The sequence below is a fragment of the Ctenocephalides felis genome, unplaced genomic scaffold (genome assembly GCF_003426905.1).
Source record: "Ctenocephalides felis isolate EL2017-DRISC unplaced genomic scaffold, ASM342690v1 CF-g0.4_SCAFFOLD_01170, whole genome shotgun sequence".
NCBI lineage: Eukaryota > Metazoa > Arthropoda > Insecta > Siphonaptera > Pulicidae > Ctenocephalides > Ctenocephalides felis.
This window is the reverse complement of record NW_020537324.1, coordinates 27774021-27797570: the sequence shown is the minus strand read 5'-3', so window position 1 is coordinate 27797570 and position 23550 is coordinate 27774021. Positions and strand designations below refer to the sequence as shown.

Genomic DNA, 23550 nt, shown 5'->3' with positions numbered 1-23550 from the left:
TTTTTAATAAAATTCGTATTTAAATCAATGGGCCAAAAAAAAATTGCGACGCTTTGCTATTATGTACAAATGTAAATTATATTTACATTTAATTGCAAATTATTATTTAATATTTTACGTACAATACAATAATGATATAAATATTTGATGACATGATTTAAATGATATTAATGGTTTGAGATGAATCTGTCATCTCAGCATTGAGTTGACGAATTATTACTGAAGAGATATTAATTACCGGTTCTCTTCTTGCTATGCATTTATCGATTTTAATTTACATCATAACTTACATGATTAAATGTTGATTTAATTAATTTTAGTCTGCACTTGTTGGCGGTTCAATCATGACTGCATCTTCCCGCTCAATAATAATTCATTTACTTGATTCGACCCTTATTGCACGATTTTTTTTATTATTATATTTGAACAGCGATCAGAACCCAATAGTTCTATAAGCTGTTGTGCTGATTTGACTTAATAATAGTCTGTTCGACAGATGGCAACCCAAACAGTTGTCACATCTCTGTATGATAAATTATTATTACAATTTCTGTAATAGGGCGAGTATGGTGCAGCAATGCCGGGTGCGGGCTATTTTCACTTGGAAACATATTGCTATCTATATTTTCAAGTGAAAATCGTTGTCACTGTTGCCTGACAACAGGCTGCTCGAAGTGGGTATCGAACCCGGGACCTCTGGAACAAGTCCCGTCGCTCTTAACCGCTTACCTATGGGCGAGCCCTATTGCACGAATAAGGGTCGAATTATAAAAGTTTTATATAAATGCCAGATTTGGTACTAGCATATAATCTTAACATCAAATCTTAGTCCCGGGTTCGAATCCAATTTCGGTCGGTTCGGAAAACAGCTTGATACCAAATTTTCACTTGAAATAATAGATTTCAAATATCATCTTAAGTGAAAATGGCTTTTCGTGGGCACTGCTGCAGCATATGTATGTGCAGAGGGGGCAATAGCTATAGTAGCAACATGCCTCTTACAAGTAAGAGGTACTCAGATTGTATCCATTTACTCATAAAAGAAAAAGAAGGACTCTGACTCTGTGCATTCATGACTTGGATGAATTGAGTTGGAGAGTCAATACTCCGTCGTCTACTTTCGGGAAAAGTTAAAATTCAAATATGTAATAAAAAGGAAAAAGTAATAAACATGTCATATGTTAGGAAAAAGGCAAGAAATGTAAGAAATTTACTAGTAGAAAATGTAATAAAAGTTTTAAAAAAAATAACAACGTATCTTAATAACATGAAATATAATAATAAATATATAATAGTTCTCAACAACATATAAAATTATTTTAGATTTAAAGTATATGCATACCGTTAGAATACTTAATTATATCATTTCAGAAAGTTTGGTATTAAAAATTATCTGTCTGAATTAGTGAACACAGTAACCTATTTATATTATCTTCAATCACAAAATTAAAATCTTAGCATTATTATCACGCTAACAAATATCAGCTTTATTATTACACTATAAGTTTCAGATTCATTTATAAAAAATCCTGATCAGCGATTGAATTATTATTCCACAACTTGATTCATTCGTTTTTGCTGAAAATTTTTATGGATAATGCCTGTATCATCTATAGATAAACAAGTATAATCATGTCACTTTGATTTTTTCAGGTGGATAGATGACAATCTGCCATAAAGTTGGAGTCATCCTTATGGCAACCGGCTGAGGTATGTCCCGTCGCGCGTTGCCCACTTATGACTTCGACCCTCCTCCGCCGCCGTCAAAATGCGCCAAGGTGCTCCACTGTATCTGGAAGATCATAACTTGCGTCTTCTCCCATGCATTCCTGGTCACGCTGGTCGTCGCCTACTGCATACTCGGGGCATTCACGTTTGAACACCTCGAGGCAGAGAACGAGCGAAAGGTAGACTTATTTTTGGTTTCGATACTTTTTTATTTGTAATTTCACAAAAAATACAAAATCAGACGGATCTACAGGGCCTCCATGTTTTCCACTCTTTAATTTGTCTGCATTTTTTTCTACATACTATAAAATGATATACTATATGACTTTATTTATATCATTTCTAGTAATAATTTTCTAGTAAATATATGGGATATTAGTGATATATCCTGTATGTAATTGGTACAAAATGCAGGTTTCTGAAAGGTATTTTCTAATTTGTATATAAAATTTGAACTAGTGGTGTATGGCATAGTGCCAAGGCAAATTGCTGGAACTTCCCGTATCGTAACGAAATGATTGAGAAATATTAAATGTTTTCAAATAGATTATTATAAATACGGTAACATTTTCTAATATTTATAAAAACTGTATAATCTGAATTACAAATTTAAAATTATTTATTTAAAGTATATAAGTGAACTTCAGAACTTTAGTCAGAATTTTAATAAAAACCTGAATTATTTTCGATAAACAAAAAAAAAATTTTTTGAAAAAAAAAAAGAATTTTGAAACATTTTTTTTCCAAACACAATTGTTTTGCCAATATAAGCAGAATGTTTTAGGATCATTCAAATATGATACTCTGACCTCTCAAAAACTCGGTTTCTATTTTCTGCACTCTTTGCTCCGTATCTCAGTAACGGCTGGACCTGCATTTGCCAAAAACTAATCAGCACATCTCCCTATCAATAGGAATCGATTGCTTTTTGAATTTTTCAAATCGGTTCAAAAATTGTCTCCACACATACACACACTGAGGTATGCCAAAATGTTCAGAAACCTCTGAAACGTGAAGATATGCAAAAATTTTCATTTTCGATTTTCGGCACATTACTATAACTTACCCTACGGGAAGTTAATAATTACTTCTATAACTATTGTTTTTATATTCTTTTATTGTTAATATTTTTAATGTTTACTTATTTGTTAATTGTTATTTATTTTATTTTATTACTGTTCTATTTGACCATTTTTAATGATACTTCTAAATATACTATTCTTGAGGGTGCGTAATGGCGTAAGCGCGCATTCGTGTAGACGGGGTCGCAAGTCATGTCCCCGCCCTTGCAAACCTGACATCGGGCAGCAGCGATGTCCATTTTTACTTGAAAATATAGATCAAAAATATGTTTCCAATTGAAAATAATCCCATTTCGGAAACTGCGGTGTGTAATGACAATGGAAAATCTCGCACACTATTCTTCCCTAAATCGAGTTTCAGTTTAACTCAGCTCACGGACCTGCCCTAGGACAGTGCCACCCATTATTATTATTATTATACCTTTTTTATTAATACTTTTAATTATATTATTTACTATTTCAACACATAAGATTAATGGTGAGGGCTATGGGATTTCAATCGGAAGTTTCATGCTCGATACCCGATTCATATAATTTGATATCAAGCAATAGTGACATTGGTATTCACTTGGAAATATAGATTTTATTATATGGTGGAAATTGACTTTACCTGGTTGTTAGAGCAATGGGATTTCAATCAGAATTTCCGCTTTGTACAGCCTGATGTCAAGCAGTAGTATTCAGTAATTAGCACAACATCTTAAGACTAATTCGGATTGCTATAAAATAATAATAATAATCGTAATAATAATAATAATAATAATATTTGTATTTATTAAAATTTGCACAAAATGATTGATTTCTTATTCAAAACTTCATCTTTGCCAATTTGGCCAACTGTATTATTTTTTATGATAATAATTTTTTTTCTTCTCAGGTGAAACGTGGCATAGTTTATATAAGAAGCAACATGACGGAAGTTTTGTGGCAATTAGTTCGGGATACCCCGGTACTTGTTCAAGAGAATTGGACTGAAGTAGTAGTATCTAGGTTAAGGGTAAGTTAACCATCATATTCTGCTTTGAGGAAAAATTATAAAAAGTTCTAAAGTATTTTTGCTATTAGGTTTTCGAAACAGAAATTTTAACAGCCATGAAACAAGATGGCTGGGATGGTAATGAGGATGAAAATGCTATACAATGGACGTTCGCTGGTGCTTTGTTCTATTCCATAATTGTTATTACTACTATAGGTAAGTTTTTAAAATTTATAAAAAAGCTTATTCACTTATTTTAAATTAATTAGCACTATATGAATGTTTTGAAATTTTGAATTGTTTTGAATGTTTGAGCAATATTTAATTTTTTGGAAGGTGTAAAAAGGGTCCATTGCTAATATGAAAGAACCTAGAATATTCCATACATATGTAAAATACATTTTTTGAAAAGATTGTAAATTAAATGCATTTTTATGATGTATGATAAATGTATTTAATTAATCTATTTTAATTATAATTTATTATTCATTTTATTGTCATATTCACTTCAAAACCACCTACTAATTGAAAATGCGGTGCTTAATGGTTTATATCAATAATTTTTTAAGAAATATTTTATATCAGATTATTTAAAAAATTATGACTTTATAAGGGCACTTAAGAATGATCTCAAAATTATATATAATAAATTATAATTAAATAATATCAATAAATTATTTACGTAATTTAAATATAATTTTTTTATACAATAAACTGCGCTTTGGTTGAATTCATATAACTACTAACAAATAATAAAAACAACTATTAGAATTGCAAATAGCCCACTCGCGCTCACTGACTTAAAACTAAAACTTAAACTAATTAAATTTACTTATTTATCATACCTATATCTTCAAAATAAACATAAAGGAAAACTCAATATATCTTACAATAAGTCGTAAAAAATAATACAGCATTTAATGTTATCTTAAATTATATGAGAATAAATATTGAAACAATAAATATAAATAGATAAATTAATTAAGCTGATTTTTGCGGCTCAACCTCGTCGTGATGAGGATAAAATCCGAGTCGATAAGTTGGTGGTTTTCTACCAATTGGTAAAACATTATCGTAAGGTCCATCAGGGCCTACTAAAACGCCTCTGTTTGCGTTTGGAACTAGAATAAAAAAATTAACACGTCTTAAAACTTCCAAAATAAAAATATATATTTAATAAATATTTTTGTTCGGACAGAAGTAGTCAGTATAAAATGCGTTTTTATAACTCAATCCTAAGTTTTATCTTTTGGTCAAATTGTTAGTCTAAGATTTATTATTACCTCTATTAAAATTTCTATTATTGTCATATGGACCACCTGGACCCACAAGCACGCTTTTATGTGAACCTGCTAAATTTATTTTGAAGTTAGAATATTCAAGATTTTTATACCATATTAATGTGTAATAGTTATTACCTCTATTAAGCGATGGTATATTATCGAATGGGCCACCTGGACCTACTAAGACACCTCTATTCGGATATGCACCTAAAACAAATTTAGTAACATAAATGGTGTTTTATATAGAACTTTTGAGTTAAATTTTACCTCCTGGTCTAGAAACTAAACCGTTCACGCCTAGACGCCGGTATGGTGGGCGGCCAATAATTCCGGTTGGGCCGCCTGGACCTACCAAGACTCCGTTAGCTGGATTTCCTTGCGGGGCGCCGCCAAATCGGTTACCATAACCATTTCCCGCAAAATTTCCATTGCCATAGTTTCCACCTCCGTAGTTTCCCCCGCCATAAATTCCTCCTCCATAATTAGGGCGTCCAATTCCATTGCCATAACCCACACCTCCATAACCAGCGCCGCCATAACTAGCACCTCCGTAACCAGCTCCTCCGTAACCAGCGCCTCCATAACCAGCTCCTCCGTAACCGGCACCATAACCAGCCCCGTTGCCAATTCCGGCATAGCCATTGCCTGGATATTCTACAAATTTTTAGATTGCAATTTAGTCAATAGCTTACAAGATACGTAACTTTCTAGAACCAAAGTCTATTCAAAATATATTATTTGACAAAAATATAAACTAATTTCTTTTTTAAATTTTATCTTTCAATTGTTTCTTACCGAAACCTGGAGGTAATCTATTGGGGCCTAAGGGTCTTTGCGGAATTCCTCCAAAACCACCAGGATATTGTTGCTGGGGGTACGAACCGCTTCCAACTGAAGGTCCTACCAAAACAGGTCTGATGGGTCCTCTTATTCCTCCTGCAGGATATAGATTACCGCCTTGCGGCAAAGGTAACCTATTTGGCCCTCCTTCCGATACTTGGTAACGTGGATCGTAACTAAGGAAATTTAAACAAATTAATTAATTTTTCAAAAATGATTTTTGAAAAAACTAAAATATTTCATATTACATAAGCATATCAATAAAACATTAGCCAGGATAAAAACTTGTGATATTAACACACTTTCGGCGGTACGGGTACTGGTACTCGATTTTAGGATTGTCATTCAACTGCGGGTGCGGGTATTTTCGGGTACTCGGTCGGACACGCTAGATGCGAAGAGCGAACGAAATTTCTTACTATGAGGGGTTGCAACGCTAGTTTTATATTTATTATAAAACTATAATAAAATTATAATTTATTCTTTAAAATTATTTTTGATAAGTATATACGTATTCTCAACGTAAAACATATAATTTTCAACGTAAAACTCTAGATTGTATATAGTATGATTATAAGTGATATACATAATTTGAGAATGGAATTACTTTGTCTAATTACCTGGTAAGCAACAGTAACGTACCTGGTAAGCAACAGGTAATTTTATCAAATACAGTATCCGACGAGTAATAAAACTAATTCATTAATTTACTGTTGAATGACGAATTTTTTGCAATGTTTTTCCATTGTGCTTGGATTACAGGTAATTTGAAAATGTACGATATGATATTTCTCGTATTTTATTATCCAATTTCTTCTATTTTAAAGAATTCAACGGAATTAAATGTATTTAATAACCTGTTACTTCCTATTACCTAAATAAATCCTCAAATATATATTATATATATATTTAATATATTTAATATATATATATATATATATATATATATTTAAATTAAACATTTTATTTTGAAGTCTTTTGTCACCAAACGTTTCAACATTTTATTCTAAATTTTTGCATTTTTTTGAATCAATTATTATTTATCATGGATTCTGATTGCGATAGTGAAGTATATGCTGACAATTTATCTGAAGTATCAAATATTGGAAATCTTTATGACTTTGATAGTGATAGTGATAGTGACAATGATGACTTGTTTCGTACTAACCGGAATAGAGTTATGTCTATTTCATCAAGAATTAATTACATTTTTTAACTTAATTTGCAAATATTTTACCTTCAGTATTGATAGTTTTACCACATAAAAACTTAATATTATTATCTTATTTACTACTGCGTATGAGTTTAGGCAGTAAGTATTGCACGTAAAAGACTGTGCTTTCATGCCATGCTCGCGCATTCGCGCCGTTGTAAAAACCCCGCTACAGGTCCAAGTTAGCCCGAAATCCTATCCGCCGAAAGTGTGTTAAGATAAAAAATAATTCAAATAAAAATCTTATTAATGAGAAAATTATGGAAGTAAATGAAAAAAAAACTGATATAAAATGATTATATTCTGTTGTAATTTTAACTGATTAATATTGACGTCATTAAGAGTCACTTTAAGGTTGCTAGAATAAATAATGAATAAAACTAATTGTAAGTGCTATAGTGCTAAAAGTAATTCATTCCATTTTATATGAGCAAATATGATAAATTATCTCACATATTAGGGCCTTGTCGATCATTTTCCAAATCATCCAATTCGTCTTGCAATGGTTTCCTTTTGTCTGTTTTGGTTCCGCTGGTTGGGGAATTGTGTTTCCTGGGTGCATCATCAGAACGATCTTGTAATTTATCTGACCAAACCCATTTGTCTTCTGCTGATGCCAAACTTGCAACTGACAACAGCACAACTGAAAATTGATTAAAAACTTTCATAAAACAACATTAATTATATACTTATAAATCTTAGTTCGGGCCGTTCATTATTAATATTTATAAAGGAATTATAAGAATGATGTAATAATTAACTTCCCAAAGGGGAAGTTTGTTTTCATCAAAAAATTCGATTAGCTAATTTTATGTTTTCTCGACGTTTCAAGCCATTCTGAATCTGATGAAACCAAATTTGGAAAAAGTATGTGTATGTGAACAGAATTTTTGCCGTAAATCGATGATTTCTCAAAAAATTTAAAAGCCATTCGATGTGTCTCGATGAGGACTAGCTTTTATCAATTTTGCGCGACGATCAGCCAATCCGTTTCTTTTTAAATCACAGATTTCCGCATTTCTAAGGTCCACTGTTCGAATATAATCTAGTGGACTCCTTAGGCTTTGCCATGACCACCCTCTATTTAGCCAATACAGTTTTTTTTATAAATTTTTATTTGTAAGTTTAGTATTAAACATTTAAAGTAAAGATTCAAATACAAGTTCAGATATTAATTAATTGACTTTTAAATGATAATAAAAAAATAGGTATCAACAAGGCGTGTTGAGATCCACTATCGTGGATTTCTAATAATTTTTTTGCTGATGTGGTCTCCTTAAAAGTTGTCTTGGATCCCTGAGAGTCCATATTGACCACTTTGGGAATCACTGATCTCAGACCATTGAGGCCTTCTAACTTAGCTTCCAACCTATTTTTCACAAAAATGACAACAGTGCAGACGTTGTGTGAAGTTGATCAAGAATGTTTGACGAGGTTTTATTACTGGACCAATTGATTCGAATATTTTATTGAACCGCATGCAGGTTGCGCACAAGTTACATAAGAATACTAGTTTTATTTAGTTAAGTGTGTCGTATGCATTATAACAACAAATCGTCGTCTTTCCCAATGTTAATGTGATAAATTATAAACGTAACGGCCCAGCGATCTTGTTTTAATATTACACCATTTGTTTCTGCTTCGTTAGCCTTCGCTGACATAAGAATAAAATTCGCAATTCATTATTCTGGGCTCAAGTAAAAGTTCTTGAACGAACTTTTATTGATATATGGCATATTGTCTCGATCAACCTAATTTTTAACTTGAAAACTCATAAAAAATCGAAAATGATTTTTTTTATTTATCTTTACGTTTCAAAGGTTTCTGAACATTTTGGCAGCATGGCATCATGCCTTAACGCAAATTGCTGGAACTTCCCGTACCAAAAATTAAAATTTTTAAAAGTATGAACATTTTTGAAAAAAAAATACTCTGAAAATATGAGATTTTTGAGAAACTATAAATTTTTGACAAAAATTTACTTTTTTTGAGAAAAAAAGACTTTTTGAAGAAAAATTTATTTTGAAACATTTTGGAAATTCTGAACTCTTTTTCAAAGCAATCGTACTACTTTAACCGCATAGAGACGAAATATCGAAGCGTGTAAGCGCCGCGTCGCCGTCTGACGGAAACTATAGGAATGTAAACAAAATTTATACTTATTGTTAAAATCTCTATAAAATATCGGATAATTTGATGTGCATATGTCTAATCTCCGAAACCGCTAGACCTACCTTCATAAAAATTTGATCAGTTCTTCATCTTAATAATACAAGTAAAATGTTTTTTGAATTCTGAGTTACCGTTTTTGGCACTTTTTGCCCCATATCTTCAGAACGGCTAGACCTGCCTTCGCCAAAAACTAATCAGCACGTCTCCTTATCAATACGAATCGAATGTCAATCGATTATCAATTCAAATCGTTTCATCCGTGTTCCCGAAATCATCGACGAAAAATTGTATCCGGACACACACACATACACGCACACACACACACCCACACATACACACACACATACATCCATTTTTTCTAAGGTATGCCAAAATATTCAAAAACCTTTAAAACGTAAAGATATATAAAAAATTTCATTTTCGATTTTTTTGCGATTACTATAACTTGCCCTACGGGAAGTTAACTAATGGTGCATGGCATTGTGCCCTAAGGCAAATTTTTTTATAGTTTCTCAAAAATCTAATTTTTTGAAGTAATTTTTTTCAAAAAAATTTGAATCTTTTAAAAAAAATAATAATTTTTCGTACGGAAGTTCCAATTTTCCTTAAGGCACGATGCCATGCACCTCTAGTATTATTTTACAACCAATTATTTTTATTTTACAACTAGCATTCAAATATCTTTTAAATAAAATAAAATATGAAATTGGAGAATAATTAATAATATTTTTAATTAATTAAAATTATTAAGATGATCTGAATTAATAAGATAAATTAAAATGCATTAGGGCACGATGCCATGCACTACTAGTTTTATTTTACAACTATCATTCAAATATCTTTTAAATAAAATAAAATATGAAATTGGAGAATCATTAATAATTTTATTAATTAATTAAAATTGATAAGATGATATCTGAATTAATAACATAAATTAAAATGCCTCAGGGCACCATTAGTTTTATTTTACAACTATCATTCAAATATTTTTTAAACAAAATAAAATATGAAATTGAAGAATAATTAATAATCTTCTTAATTAATTAATTAAAATTAATAAGATGATATCTGAATTAATAAGATAAATTAAAATGCCTTAGGGCACGATGCCATGCACAACTAGTTTTATTTTACAACTATCATTCAAATATCTTTTAAATAAAATGAAATATGAAATTGGAGAATCATTAATAATCTTATTAAATAATTAAAATTATCAAGATGATCTGAATTAATAAGATAAATTAAAATGCTTCGGGGCACGATGCCATGCACCACTAGTTTTATTTTACAACTAGCATTCAAATATCTTATAAAAAAAAAATATGAAATGGGAGATTAATTATTAATCTTCTCAATTAATTAAAATTAATAAAATGTTCTGAATTAAAAGATAAATTAATCATCGATCACTCACTTGCAACGATTGGGAGCCCGTTCAATCGGAGTAACGTCCACATGTCGTAGTCTCACTTTCACTATCACGGTAATAATGTGCGTATGAAGAACCAGGCGACGAGTATTATGTTAGCCGACTAACCGACTCCTACTTATTTCTTCTTATGTTTGTGAATTTCATGCGAATGTTTATTCCAAGGACTCAAAAACTTTAATCAGGGACGAGGTATTTGTTAGTCATACCAAGAGCTAATGGATAAATGATATTTTTTCGGGTTTCTTGATGCTTTTAATCTGAATTCTTGAGACAAAACTTTTATTAATAGGTTTTTTTTCACCAGTCGCATCAAAATTTGTAATTGATTAACCAATCGCAAGATTTTTTATACCTTCTATTATTGAATTAACTAGTGGTGCATGGTATCGTGCTTTAAGGCACATTGCTGGACCTTTTCATAACATTTTTAATAGCTTTAATTTTTTTTGTAAATTTTGAGATCATTTAATTTTTTCTGGAAAACCTGAAATAAACAGATGTAGTAATAATTTTGAATTTTTTGAAAATTTTGATTTTGTTTCAAAGCGAACACGCTGCGTAGTAGTATAAAGGTTAAACATTATAAATCTTGGAACGGAACCCATAGAAATCAGTGGTGTTGTCAAAAATAAATCAATTAGAAATTAATTTGATTAGCTTTTAGTGTAAGCGAAATTTTTATTTTCAAAACAAATATTTTAATGTTTTATCTAAATAGCAAAATTTCAATTTCTATTGAACTTTCCGGAACATCTTTCCAGTACTTCCTTTTCTATATAATCCTGTCTATATAATTATATCTACTCGTTCCTCTGGAAAAAAACTGTCCAAGTAAGATAATTAGATATAGTAAATACATTATTGTATTAAACAAAATATTTTAAACAAAATTTAGATGAATTAAAAAACTGATCCGAAAAAATATGACAATTATAAAAAAAATCAAATATATTTTTTTTATTGTTTATATGCTGACCTTGTATACACGTACATTAGTCATATACTTTGTATAAGTTATTTTTACACTTTTATTTTATTGTATATAATTATATAGTGCACCATATACCCTTTTCTTTGACAATAATGCTATAAAATTGGTTTGGAGAGAAATTTTTTTCCTCCATAGTTCTTGCCTACCCTTTTCCCATTTTTTGCACTCCATAATGACCTAGCATCCGCCCTAGTCGCTCCACCCAAGCAAATATGAAATATGAAATATGAAATTTTTTGACTATTTTATTTCATATTTGTAAATATGAAAAATTGAATTTTTTTGCTATTTTAAATAATTTGTAAATAATCAAATATTTTGAAATTTTATATATTTTTGAGCATACTATACATACCTATTAGAGGGCATATTTTATGTTTGATAAATGTTATGATTATCATTATTATTATAATAATTTAAGTAAATGTTCTCGACCCAAACTTTGATGGTACGTGTCTTTGATTTTTTGCATTTGTGTTGTTTGATTATATGTTATAATTAAATAATAAAACATAATCAGCTTTGCATTAAAATTCAAGATAACGTTATAATAATATAACAAACAATATTATTTTTTCGCATATTCCACGATTACGAATTATTTTGCTCAAGAAATATTTATAATAAATAAATCCTATATATAAATTAATTCAAATAACTATGCGGTGAATAATTTTTGCTATCGGAAGTATTCACAATATTTTTACTTCTTATCAATGTTAGATTTTGTCCCTGGCGTGATAGTCCTTGACATTATATTTCTGATCATTCATAAATTTGATACTATTATAATAATAGAATCAAATTTATTAATTGAAAAAATTCAATGTCGTTAAAATATAATAGAATAGAGCATTGCTTCTTGATGCACCAATTGTAGAGATATATTTAAAATAATAGTATTATTTTAAATATATCTATTTGAATATTATCTATTTTTAATAAATATTTAGAAATATATTTATGATATTTTATTTTAATATTATTAATATTTTATTATTTAATATTATTATTATTTAAAATGTATCTCTACAATTGGTGCATTAAGAAGCAAGGCTCTATTCTATATTTTAACGACATTGAATTTTTTCAATTAGTCAATAAGTCATTAAATAGGAAGGTGTTGATTTATTAAGTTATCATAATTATCGTGATTTTAATGGTTCCTTTCATAGCAAGGTATATTCAATTTTAATTTTTATACCTAAATAAGTACATACTGTAGAAAAAAACAATAAAATAATCTATTTAGCTTACCGAAGCAGAATGTTTTCACCGAAATATCCGATTTGCTAATATTTTCTTTCTCGCTTTTATATTTATTCTGAATCGTTTGACACCATATTTTGAACATTACATGCATGCAATTGTAGGAGGATCGGCTCAGTCATCCATTTATAATTAGGGCTCGCTCATAGGTAAGTTGCTAGAACGACTGGACCTGGATCAGGGATCCCGGGTTCGATACCCACTTCAAGCAGCCTGTTGTCAGGCAGCAGTGACAACGATTTTCACTTGGAAATATAGATAGCAATATGTTTTCAAGTAAAAAAAAGCCCTAATACGGCATTGCTGCACCAATAAAAAGTCATCACTATTACAATAATTGTAATAATAAAAATTTAGCACATAGAGATGAGGCAACTGTTTGAATTTGCATCTATAATAAAACAAACGTAGTTTGTAAGAAATTCATCACAACAGCTCATAGAACCGATAAGTTCTGATCGGTGTTCAAATAAATTAAAAATAAAAAAAAATCTTTTTATAATTAGCAAGTAACAAAATTTTTCGACAACTTATTCGGAAACATATGAAAAGATTTCACTTGGAAATCATTTTGATTACTTTTTGGTAAAGATCTCCCGGGCTGTTTCTTTGTAAATACTTGTTAAAAACAATTGTTTTGATGATTTTAATGAAACTTTGAATAGCGGCAGAGTTCATGGTCTTAACGAACATTATAAAATATTATATGCTTATGAAAAGTGGTTTAATTACAAAAAATTATAAAGTTTGGAATAATTGTCTCCGCTATTCGAGGACATACAAGCACGTGTTTATGTATGAACTAAAATTAATACAATTAGAGATAATATGAGTTTGTTTGAAATATATCAATTAGAAATTAATTTGACTAGTTTTCAGTGTAAGCGAAAATTTTATTTTTGAAACAATTTTTTAATATTCTATCTAAATAGCAAAATTTCAATTCCTATTGAAGTCTACTATCGGGAAGTTTATGCAACTTGCCAAGACAAAAAGCCATTGATCCAAGCCATTGTGCTCTTTTAAATTTACAAGTACGTTGCTTGGCATATAAATTATAGAAAATATATATTTTATCAAAGTGAAATTGATGAATCTTCATTAATCATGTAAGGTTTTTAGGGGGAGGGGGGGTTGACAAAAAAATCACAAAATATGCCGTGGGGGAGGGAGGGGTATAGTAACATATCACGTGTATTTATTTATTTTTTTTAAAGTAAATCAAAATATTTTCAAAGAAAATCATAAATTTTACTTTTTTTGTAACTAAAAATAAGCGAGATGTTTGGTGGAGGAGGGGAGGGTAATTTTGATATCACCACAAATCACCAAGAGTCCAAAAATCCTTACAAAATTTGATTAATGGGACGTCCATTAATAAATTACTAAACTAGTTGGAAAAGCGAACATCTAAGAATATCAATGCGAATCTTCATGTTTGTTGATTCACTTAATTGACTTCATTTTCTTATATAACACAAAATATACATTTGGTACACATATTCTCATTACGTACCAATCAAGTACATAAACATAAACCAACAAGAGACTATTGTTATTTATATAAATCCCATTGTAAGAGACTAATGACTCGTAATTAGCAAATCCGGTCTGGTGTTCGGTTCTGGTGAATGACTTAGGGTTTGATTAATACTGTGGCCAAATTAGCGTTTCTTGTATGACAAGCGACCTTCAATGCATTTGTTTCAATGAGGTCTAAAAAAAATGATACAATCGCATGTGAATAGAATCAACTCGTGGTGTATGGCATCGTACCTTAAGGCAAATTGCTGGAACTTCCCGTACCGTAACGAAATGTTCGAGTAAAGATTGTCTAATATTTCTAATAATTCTATAAACTTAATTGCAAAGTTAAAATTATTTATTTAAAGTATATAACTGAGGTTTAGAGTTTTAGCAAGAATTATAATTAAAATCTGAATTATTTTCGATATACAAATAAAATGTTTTTTTTTTGAAAAAAAAAATTAAAATAAAAAAAATCTAAAAGCAATTCTTCGTCAACACAAGCAGGGTGCTTCAAATCGGATGCTTAGTTCTCTCAAAAACTGCCATTTTTTGGACATTTAGCTCCGTATCTTCAAAAGGTCTAGAACTGCCTTTTCCAAAAACAAATCACTACTTCTCCTAATTATTACAAATTGAACGTTTTTTGGATCATTCAAATCAAATACTCCGTTTTCCAAAAATCGATTTCCATTTTCTGCACTCTTTGCTCCGTATCTCCGTAACGGCTGGATCTGCCTTTGCTAAAAACTAATCAGCCCATCTCCATATTAATAGAAATCGAATGTTTTTTTAACCATTCAAATCTGTTGATCCGACTAAAAATTGCGGACACACAAAACACACACACACATACATCAAATTTTTCTAAGGTATACCAAAATGTTCAAAAACCTCTGAAACGTTAAGATATGCAAAAATTTTCATTTTCGATTTCGAGTTAATAAACACTTCAATGATGCAAAACGACAATTGTTTCTGATGCTTGAATTAAGCTTAAGCTAACGATGAAAACAATGAACAAAATCATATTAATTAAATCAAATTAATAAACCATAAATGTTACATTTATCCTAAAAGGACAACAAGTAAATTATTCGGCTTGAAAAATGCAAATTCTCCTGGCCATTATCAGATATTTTGCGAGATTAATTTTTTGCCCTGGTAGTTCTCTGGCAAGTAACTTTGGGTAATCTTTTTGTTCTTTTCTGAATGAGTTTGAATATCATCATTTATCGCTCTTATACCAGCGTCATTATGGTTCAACCATAACAATACTTTGGAGCATTCAAAATTTCTATTAATGATTTAAAATCTAAACTTATTGAGTATTATAAAACCAAATAAGAACAAATAATTTGTCGAAAGTTCGTGTTTAGATCTTTATTGAAAATTTAAACAAGCTTTTAATACTTTAAAGTTTCTCAAAACTATTTTAAAGGTTTGTCAATTATTATGTTTAATTAATGAAAACTTGATATATACATTTTATGGGTAGGTAATCTTAGATATATACGGATCCTTAAATTTGGTGGAACGGATATAGATTTTTCAAATTTGTTAACAAAATTAAAAAATTCTATTTAAATTTTTGTTATAGTAAAATAATTAAAATATTTTGTTCGAGAATTTCATAATTACTACTTTCTCTTATGTAAATATATTACTGTGCTCTTTACAAAATTAATTTTTAACTAGTGGTGTACGGCATCGTGCCTTGAGGCAAATTGCAGTAACTTCCCGTAGAAGAAATGTTTCAACAATTAATTACAGAAAATGCCCGACCCATTTTTACTAAAAATTCAGTACAATTTTTAATTGATATATTTTGAACAGATGTTGAATTTTGAAAATCGGTTCAAGATTTTTGAAGAAAGCGTGGACGAATAATTTTGCACTTTTTTGCCAAATTTGAAAAAACAGATCAGACGATCGTCTCACAAAGTTAATTAGTAAACAACGCGATTCCTTTTTTTACAGAAAAGTTCTATCAAATGGCTTTACATAATTTTGTTTAATAAGATATGTGTTAAGGTCTTGAAACATAAAGGTATCAAAAATTATTCTTGTTTTTTGCGATTTTGTTCACTCATTCTACAGGAAGCGTTTACATCCTATTTTTGTTAAACTAGTATATATTTAGGTTATTGGCATTTAATGATTATCATTTCTATGATAAAAAAATTATAAACAGATATCATTCTAAGTCATTGCGACCTAGTCGATGGCCTCTATAACCGTTCGCAAAATATTCAAGTCATCGCTCGATCGACGACCTTCTAAATATAATAGTACGACCATTTTTTACTCATGCTATGCAGATCTGTATGACATTTTATGTGATTGTAAAAATACAGAGAATTAAATAACTTGACTTGCAGACTATGATATATTCAATTACTACTGTCATAGGGATTTCATTAGTCAAGAATCATTCATTTTTATAATTACAGCTGAAATGGTGCTATTGTTATGATACTAACATGAGCATCATCTGAGAAAATTATATCTAAAGTAGGTTTAAGTGTCACTTGCTTTAAGGCAAGTTGCAAAAGTGTTTCGACATGTATATATAATCGACTTAATCAATAAATATTGTGATCAAGCAATTTTTCAAATAGTGGTGATAGAGCTTCGAAACTTCGACTCTGACCATGATTTTAAATTTTGATGAACTTACATCTTTAAACTACCCTTAGTAGGCCAATAATTGCAAAAATGTTTTTATTTTCATGAATTGTAAATATAGTTGTAATATCTATATCTTGAATTGATGAGCTAGGTATATATTGGTGCTTACTGGCCCTTTTTAACTTCCCATAGTGTAAGTTATAGTAATGGGCCGAAAATCGAAAATGAAATTTTTTGCATATCTTCACGTTTCGAAGGTTTCTGAACATTTTGCCATACCTTAGAAAAAATGGATGTATGTATGTATGCTTGGATACAATTTTTCGTGCGTAAAAAAGATGATTTTTTGCTGTCATAAATGATCATTTGACATATGCCCATCCAATTTTTTAAAAATGAGTACTAACTTTGTCACAATTTTGTTGGATTCCGTACCAAGATTGTTAATTTTTAAAGTTTACTTATACGGTTTAAGCAAATTTCAAAATTTTCAGAATTTTTTTTTTTTTAATTTTCAAAAATATACAAAGTTTTTTGCTTCAAATATGAATTTCAAATTTACAATTCAGTTTGAAAATGTAAGTATATATTGTAAATGATTTATTCAAGTCTTATAAAATATATCCTCAGATAAATTTATTTGGCACCTCTTGCTAATGTAAACTTTCTCAAGTGTTTTGAGCAATAAGATCGTCACCTTATATTTCATGAACGATAAAATATATAGTGAATATAATTATCTACTTAAAAATATTTAAAACAATTGTTATCAATCATTGATCAATATTTATTGATTACAGATTTTTTCCCTCGCATATTTAATTCTGGTACGAGAAGTTCGAGCAATTTGCCTTAAGGCACGATGCCATGCATTACTAGTTTTTATACATCATTACTAGTATGATTATATTGACAGCATTTCTGCTGTGCCAAAAAAGTTGAATAAAATGAAAAATGGAAATTAAAATAATGTGTATAAAAATCAATATGATCAAATTTTTTATCTGGTTCTCTTCACCTTAACACATTCACCTTTGTACTTATAATTAGTACCGTGTGGACGATACGGGATTGAATAAATTGGGAAATTTTCCGGAAAATTTTATGCAGACCCTTAGCAATTTATTCATATATTATCAATATATATTTTAGATATTAATTTAGAAAAATAAATAGAACGTCGAGTAATGCAGGATATAAAAAATTAAAAGATAAGTTATGAGGCCAATAACGATAAAAAAATATGTTTTAAAAAATATAAAAAATATAATTTTGCAAAATAAGGGCTTTTATCTAAGATGTTTCATATATAATTAAAATTTCAGGGTATGGCCATATAGCCCCCAAGACACAAATGGGAAAAGTGACGACCATATTTTATGCAATTCTTGGCATACCGCTCATGCTGCTGTGCTTGTCCAATATTGGTGATATCATGGCATCTTCGTTCAGGTTTGTTATTTTTGCATTCATTCATATAGATTATAACTAAAATAATGAAATATTTGAATAAATAGATTCGTTTATTGGAGAGTTTGCTGTTACGTTTGTACAAGAAAACCGAAGAAGAAAAAACGAAGAGGGGGTACCATGCGTCAGTCAAGGTACAATGATTTTTTAATATATTAATATAAAATCTATATACATTTTAATGTAAGATCTTTGATGACGATTTAATATATATGAGTTTCAGAATCGAGGGTTACAAAAATAAAAATTTTATGAATTGGTTATAAGCTTTTTCGACATCTATATATGTTTTGGATAACATCCTAGCCTTCATTCTAAAGTTTATTATTACTTTTATTAAATAAAGTTTGATATTATTATTTAGAAAATAACAATTCTGATATAATAATAATATGATAATAATACATGCAGATGTGCAAATACCAAGAAAAAAAATCTATCTGCTCTGTGTTTGAATAAAATAGACGCACATTTCATATAGATTTTGCATTTATTATTTTTAAGTAAAGAAACTATTAAAAGCTTTGAAATTCTTTTCAAAGTAGTTCACATAATTACAATTTAGGTGATTTCATAAAAAATATTTGATTAATAATCAGATAAATAATTGATAAATTTTGATAAATAGTCAGATAAATAGTAGAATAATTCACATGATTTAAATATTGCATTAATACACAATATTTGTATAAGGTAATTTTGAATTTTAAGTTTAATTAATAACAGTTATTTATTTCTTTCTCGAAAAGCAATAGTTTCAACACAAGCAGAAGGTTTGTTGAATCATTCAAATCGGATGCTTTTTTCTCTCAAAAAGTGCCATTATTTGCACATTTAATCGGCAATTTCTCCGAATCTCCAAAACGGCTGAACCTGCATTTGTCAAAAACTAATTAGCACATCTCCCTATATATATAGAAATAAAATGTTTTTTTAACCATTTAAAGCAGTTAATCCGTGCGCCCGAAAACGCGGACCAGAAATTGTATCCATACATACACACACATCCATTTTTTTCTAAGGTATGCCAAAATGTTCAGAAACTTTCAAAACATGAAGATATGCAAAAATTTTCGATTTCAGTTTTTTGACGATTACAATAACTTACCCTTATAAAATCTTGGGAAATATCACCAATTTTCTGCTAATTTGGAAAGGTACGATTCACTATGTTTTTTATATTAATAATATAAATTGTTATAATTTTATAACGCTATTAGTCGGCAATTAAATCGATCGAGACCTGGTTCGTTGCGGCAAGGGGGCGTTATGCAGTCTTCCCAACGCTCTGGAGACAGCGGATTCGGTTACGAAGGAACTCTTTCCCATTCCTATTCAGATGCTGAATTTAGGTAAGTTGAAAGGTCAATAAAACACTAGACAAGGATTTTAGGCAAAGTTGTTAAGTATTGTTCAAATTATAGATATAACGAAGACATCGAAGGAAGTATTTCCACATCACCTAATCCCAGATCATCAAGATACCAGCCATATGAAAATACTTTCAACCGTCAAAGCAGAAATTATAGTTAGTATTAGAAATATACTAAATTTATTTATTCAGTTCTTTCGAGTGCTTGATTTAACACCCGCGATCACTTCTTCTTGTACTAAGTTGCACTAATTAAACAATCTCAGCAAGCATAATGCTATTGACATCAAAAAGTAATATTGACCATAATTTTATTTTTAAATTTTATTATTATAATTCACATGTATCAGATAAGTTTTCACATTACGCCTATTACATTATTTGTGCTCTCTCCATAGCATTTTGTTACCTCATCTGCTAATGGCTTAGACTGGACAGAATCGCCTGGCATTGTGCATACCTTATCAAAATCGCTTAGACAAACACATATATAAATTTTAACCTTATAGGTCTAAGTTTATTTTATTGCATATACATCTCGCCTTTCAGTGAACCTTTCAGCTCACCTGGTAGATAATTACACAGGTCGATCTCGTTGAATAGACTGGAAATTTGATTTTTTAACATTTCGATGTATAAATTAAATCGTATGAAAATTTGAAGTTTACATTAACAAGTTTAATTTTTTGGGTTTTTTGCATTTTCAAACGTCTGGGCGACCTTGATGTGCAGGGCTTAAACCCGCCAAGCGATGGTTTTCGTACTTATTGTTAAGTAGCACGCTAAGAATCACCAGTACACACAAATTTTAGCCCTAATTTTTCACAAAGTGTAAGTCATTGCTAAAATATTATATCAAATTTGTTGACATTAAGAAGCGCCAGCAGCTCGACCTAACACGTAGGCAATTTAATTGGTTAATGGCCTGGAAAGCACAAGTCTCATTAGAAAATAAGCTTCTAATATACAAGAAAATTATTAAACCAATATGGTCATACGGTCTACAACTATGAGGTGCGGCCAGTAAATCAAACATAACTATTCTACAGAGGTTTCAGAACAAAATTTTGGAAGAAATCGTGAACGCTCCAAAATATGTTCCAAACTGGCTAATACATCAGGACCTTAGAATTCTAACTATGGAAGAAGAAATTAATCATTACTGCTCCAGATACAAGACTCGGCTAAGTCGACATCCAAACCAAGTAGCGTGTGACCTGCTCAAGCCTTTACCACCAAAGCAACTTAAGAAAAGAACCTGTAATGATTTACTACATCAAACCACATATCTGGAAAGGTGCTATCGCAGGATAGCGATCCTTTCACACGCTGTCAAATCAAATTTACCTGTTAAAGTAGCTGAATGTACTGAGTGTATAGTTTAATTGCTATGTAAAATAAAACAAACAAAAATATGTTAACATATACTTATTCCTTATTAGGCCAAAGAGCATATTCGTTAGACAGGAGGTCGCGATCCCGTCGTAGTTCGCCGCGAGGAGATCCAACGATACGCGCGGGGCAGCAGACGCGCAGCATCAAAGGTGATGGATGGAGGCATCAGCGTGCGATGTCCGTTGGTGCAGATAGGACACCAGTACTCTGCAACAAATATGCCATTAACGATGACATGTACGGCATGAATGACGGTGAATAATCCTGAGTGCTCAAAAATTATAATTTAATTATGCAAACATTTATATTTATTTATTTTCTCTTCATTCATTTGTAAATAACTAAAAGAGAATTGAATGTTTTCTACTGTTAAAAGGTCGAAAGTTACACACAAGAACATCGTAAGTTGTTAGTTCTAGTTATACAACCAGAACTAACCTACGTAGCCATTTGTTAGAACCGTACCTTTATTTAAATAATATGATAATGTTCTTGAATATATATTTAATTATATTTATTTGACTAAAAACTTAAATTTGAATATATGTTGATTTATACTATTTAATTAGTTATGTTACGAACCTTATTTTATTTATTAACTTATATAATAATTTAATGCCAAAGACGAAAGCACTTGTTACTTGTATCCATTTTTTTTTTTTTTTATTATTATTTTTTTGGTATAATTCATACATACTGTATCTCAGTCAGACAATTGTTCTGGTATGAGAGATCACAGCAATTATAACAAAAATAAAATCTAAATTTTATGTAACAGACTTAAACATTAAGACATATATTTTTACTTATTACTATTATACACACATATATACACACACAGAACGCTTGCGTACATACATACATACTTATACTTAAATGTAATTTTACAAATCAGAAGTAGTATAGTATTTAAAATAGGGATTTTAACTCATTTGTTTCATTTGTCTCTTACGTAATTTTTCAATTTAATTTTGAAACTGTTTAGGTCTGTCTTTGTCTTTAGTTCGTCCGGTAGTTTATTGATTGTATCCGGTAGTCAATTGATTTTATTTCTTACCAAATTAATGAATCATGACATTAATATATTATTTGATAATTTAATATTATTTTGGCATATTTTTCTTAGCTCCGAAGAGATACCAAGCTAAAAACTCGAGATTTCACTCACTACCCCGTTTACAGAGTCCACAAAAGGTAAATATACTTTGTTTTATATGAATTATAAAGATTGCAACATAAGTTCTCACCTTATTATTTTAGGCGATCTCCCGATGTCCAAGTCCGATGAATTATTTCGATGATGAAGAAGAAAATAGTCGAAGCAGAAGTAGACGAAGAGAAAAACATGGTAGAGTATGAAACAGCTATATTTAATTAATTCAAGTTATAAAGTACATATGTAAATAATAAAAAAATACTTCAAATGTTTAAAGTTATTTTGTAGAAAATCATGTTCAAAAATAGACAGCAGAAAATTCAGTTTGGTGTTAAACAATTCTTGTCTCGTCGAGAAAATATAAAATTAGCAAACCGGATTTCTAACTACTCTATCATGAAACTAATTATAATTATAAATTTTCAATAATCAACGGAAATGCCTTTTTCCAAAAAATTTCATTCCGTTTTAGGTCCAAGTCCTCGAATAATGTCTCCAATGGGTTTAGCAGTAAATCGCCAGCAGCGCTCGATGGAAGAACCGAATTTTTCAACTGGCGAAGAATCATATACGGGCCAAGAAATACCAAGGGCCAGACCTGTCCCAATTTGGTTATGTGTGTTTTTGGTTATCAGCTATATAATTGCTGGTGCTTTTCTATTTTCCAGGTAAATAAGTTTTTATGAAATACTACTAGACTAGTGTCGCCTGGTTAATTTAAAAGTAATTTAAAAATACATATCTAACATATATATATATATTATATATATGTGTGTGTGTGTGTGTGCGTGTGTGTGTGTGTATTACATACATACATTATCAGGGCCGATTCTGGGGTTTCCGGCGCCCGCATGGAATTTTTCTTTCTAGTTAAAATATAAATTTGAATGTTGGTCAAAAAGCAATATTAGACAAACTCCATTTTATTCAAATCCAATAAAGCGATATCAATTTTGCAACATCTGAAGCTCTAGCTTTGAAAATAAAGTATAATTTCTTAAAAATCCATC

At 29.9% G+C, this 23550-nt stretch overlaps 1 protein-coding gene across 1 annotated transcript in view; it reads left to right on the top strand.

Moving 5' to 3' along the window:
* Positions 1-1671: 1671 nt before the first annotated feature.
* The window catches only part of LOC113365736, a 35304-nt gene continuing 13425 nt past the window's right edge, over positions 1672-23550 (top strand). Inside the window, exons 1-11 of the mRNA XM_026607269.1 lie at positions 1672-1907; positions 3688-3807; positions 3876-4002; positions 18473-18599; positions 18665-18751; positions 19838-19969; positions 20042-20145; positions 21432-21638; positions 22511-22578; positions 22645-22732; positions 23013-23208. Of these exons, the coding sequence (XP_026463054.1) occupies positions 1713-1907; positions 3688-3807; positions 3876-4002; positions 18473-18599; positions 18665-18751; positions 19838-19969; positions 20042-20145; positions 21432-21638; positions 22511-22578; positions 22645-22732; positions 23013-23208 (1451 nt within the window). The 5' untranslated portion in view covers positions 1672-1712. The remainder of the gene's footprint in view (positions 1908-3687; positions 3808-3875; positions 4003-18472; positions 18600-18664; positions 18752-19837; positions 19970-20041; positions 20146-21431; positions 21639-22510; positions 22579-22644; positions 22733-23012; positions 23209-23550) is intronic.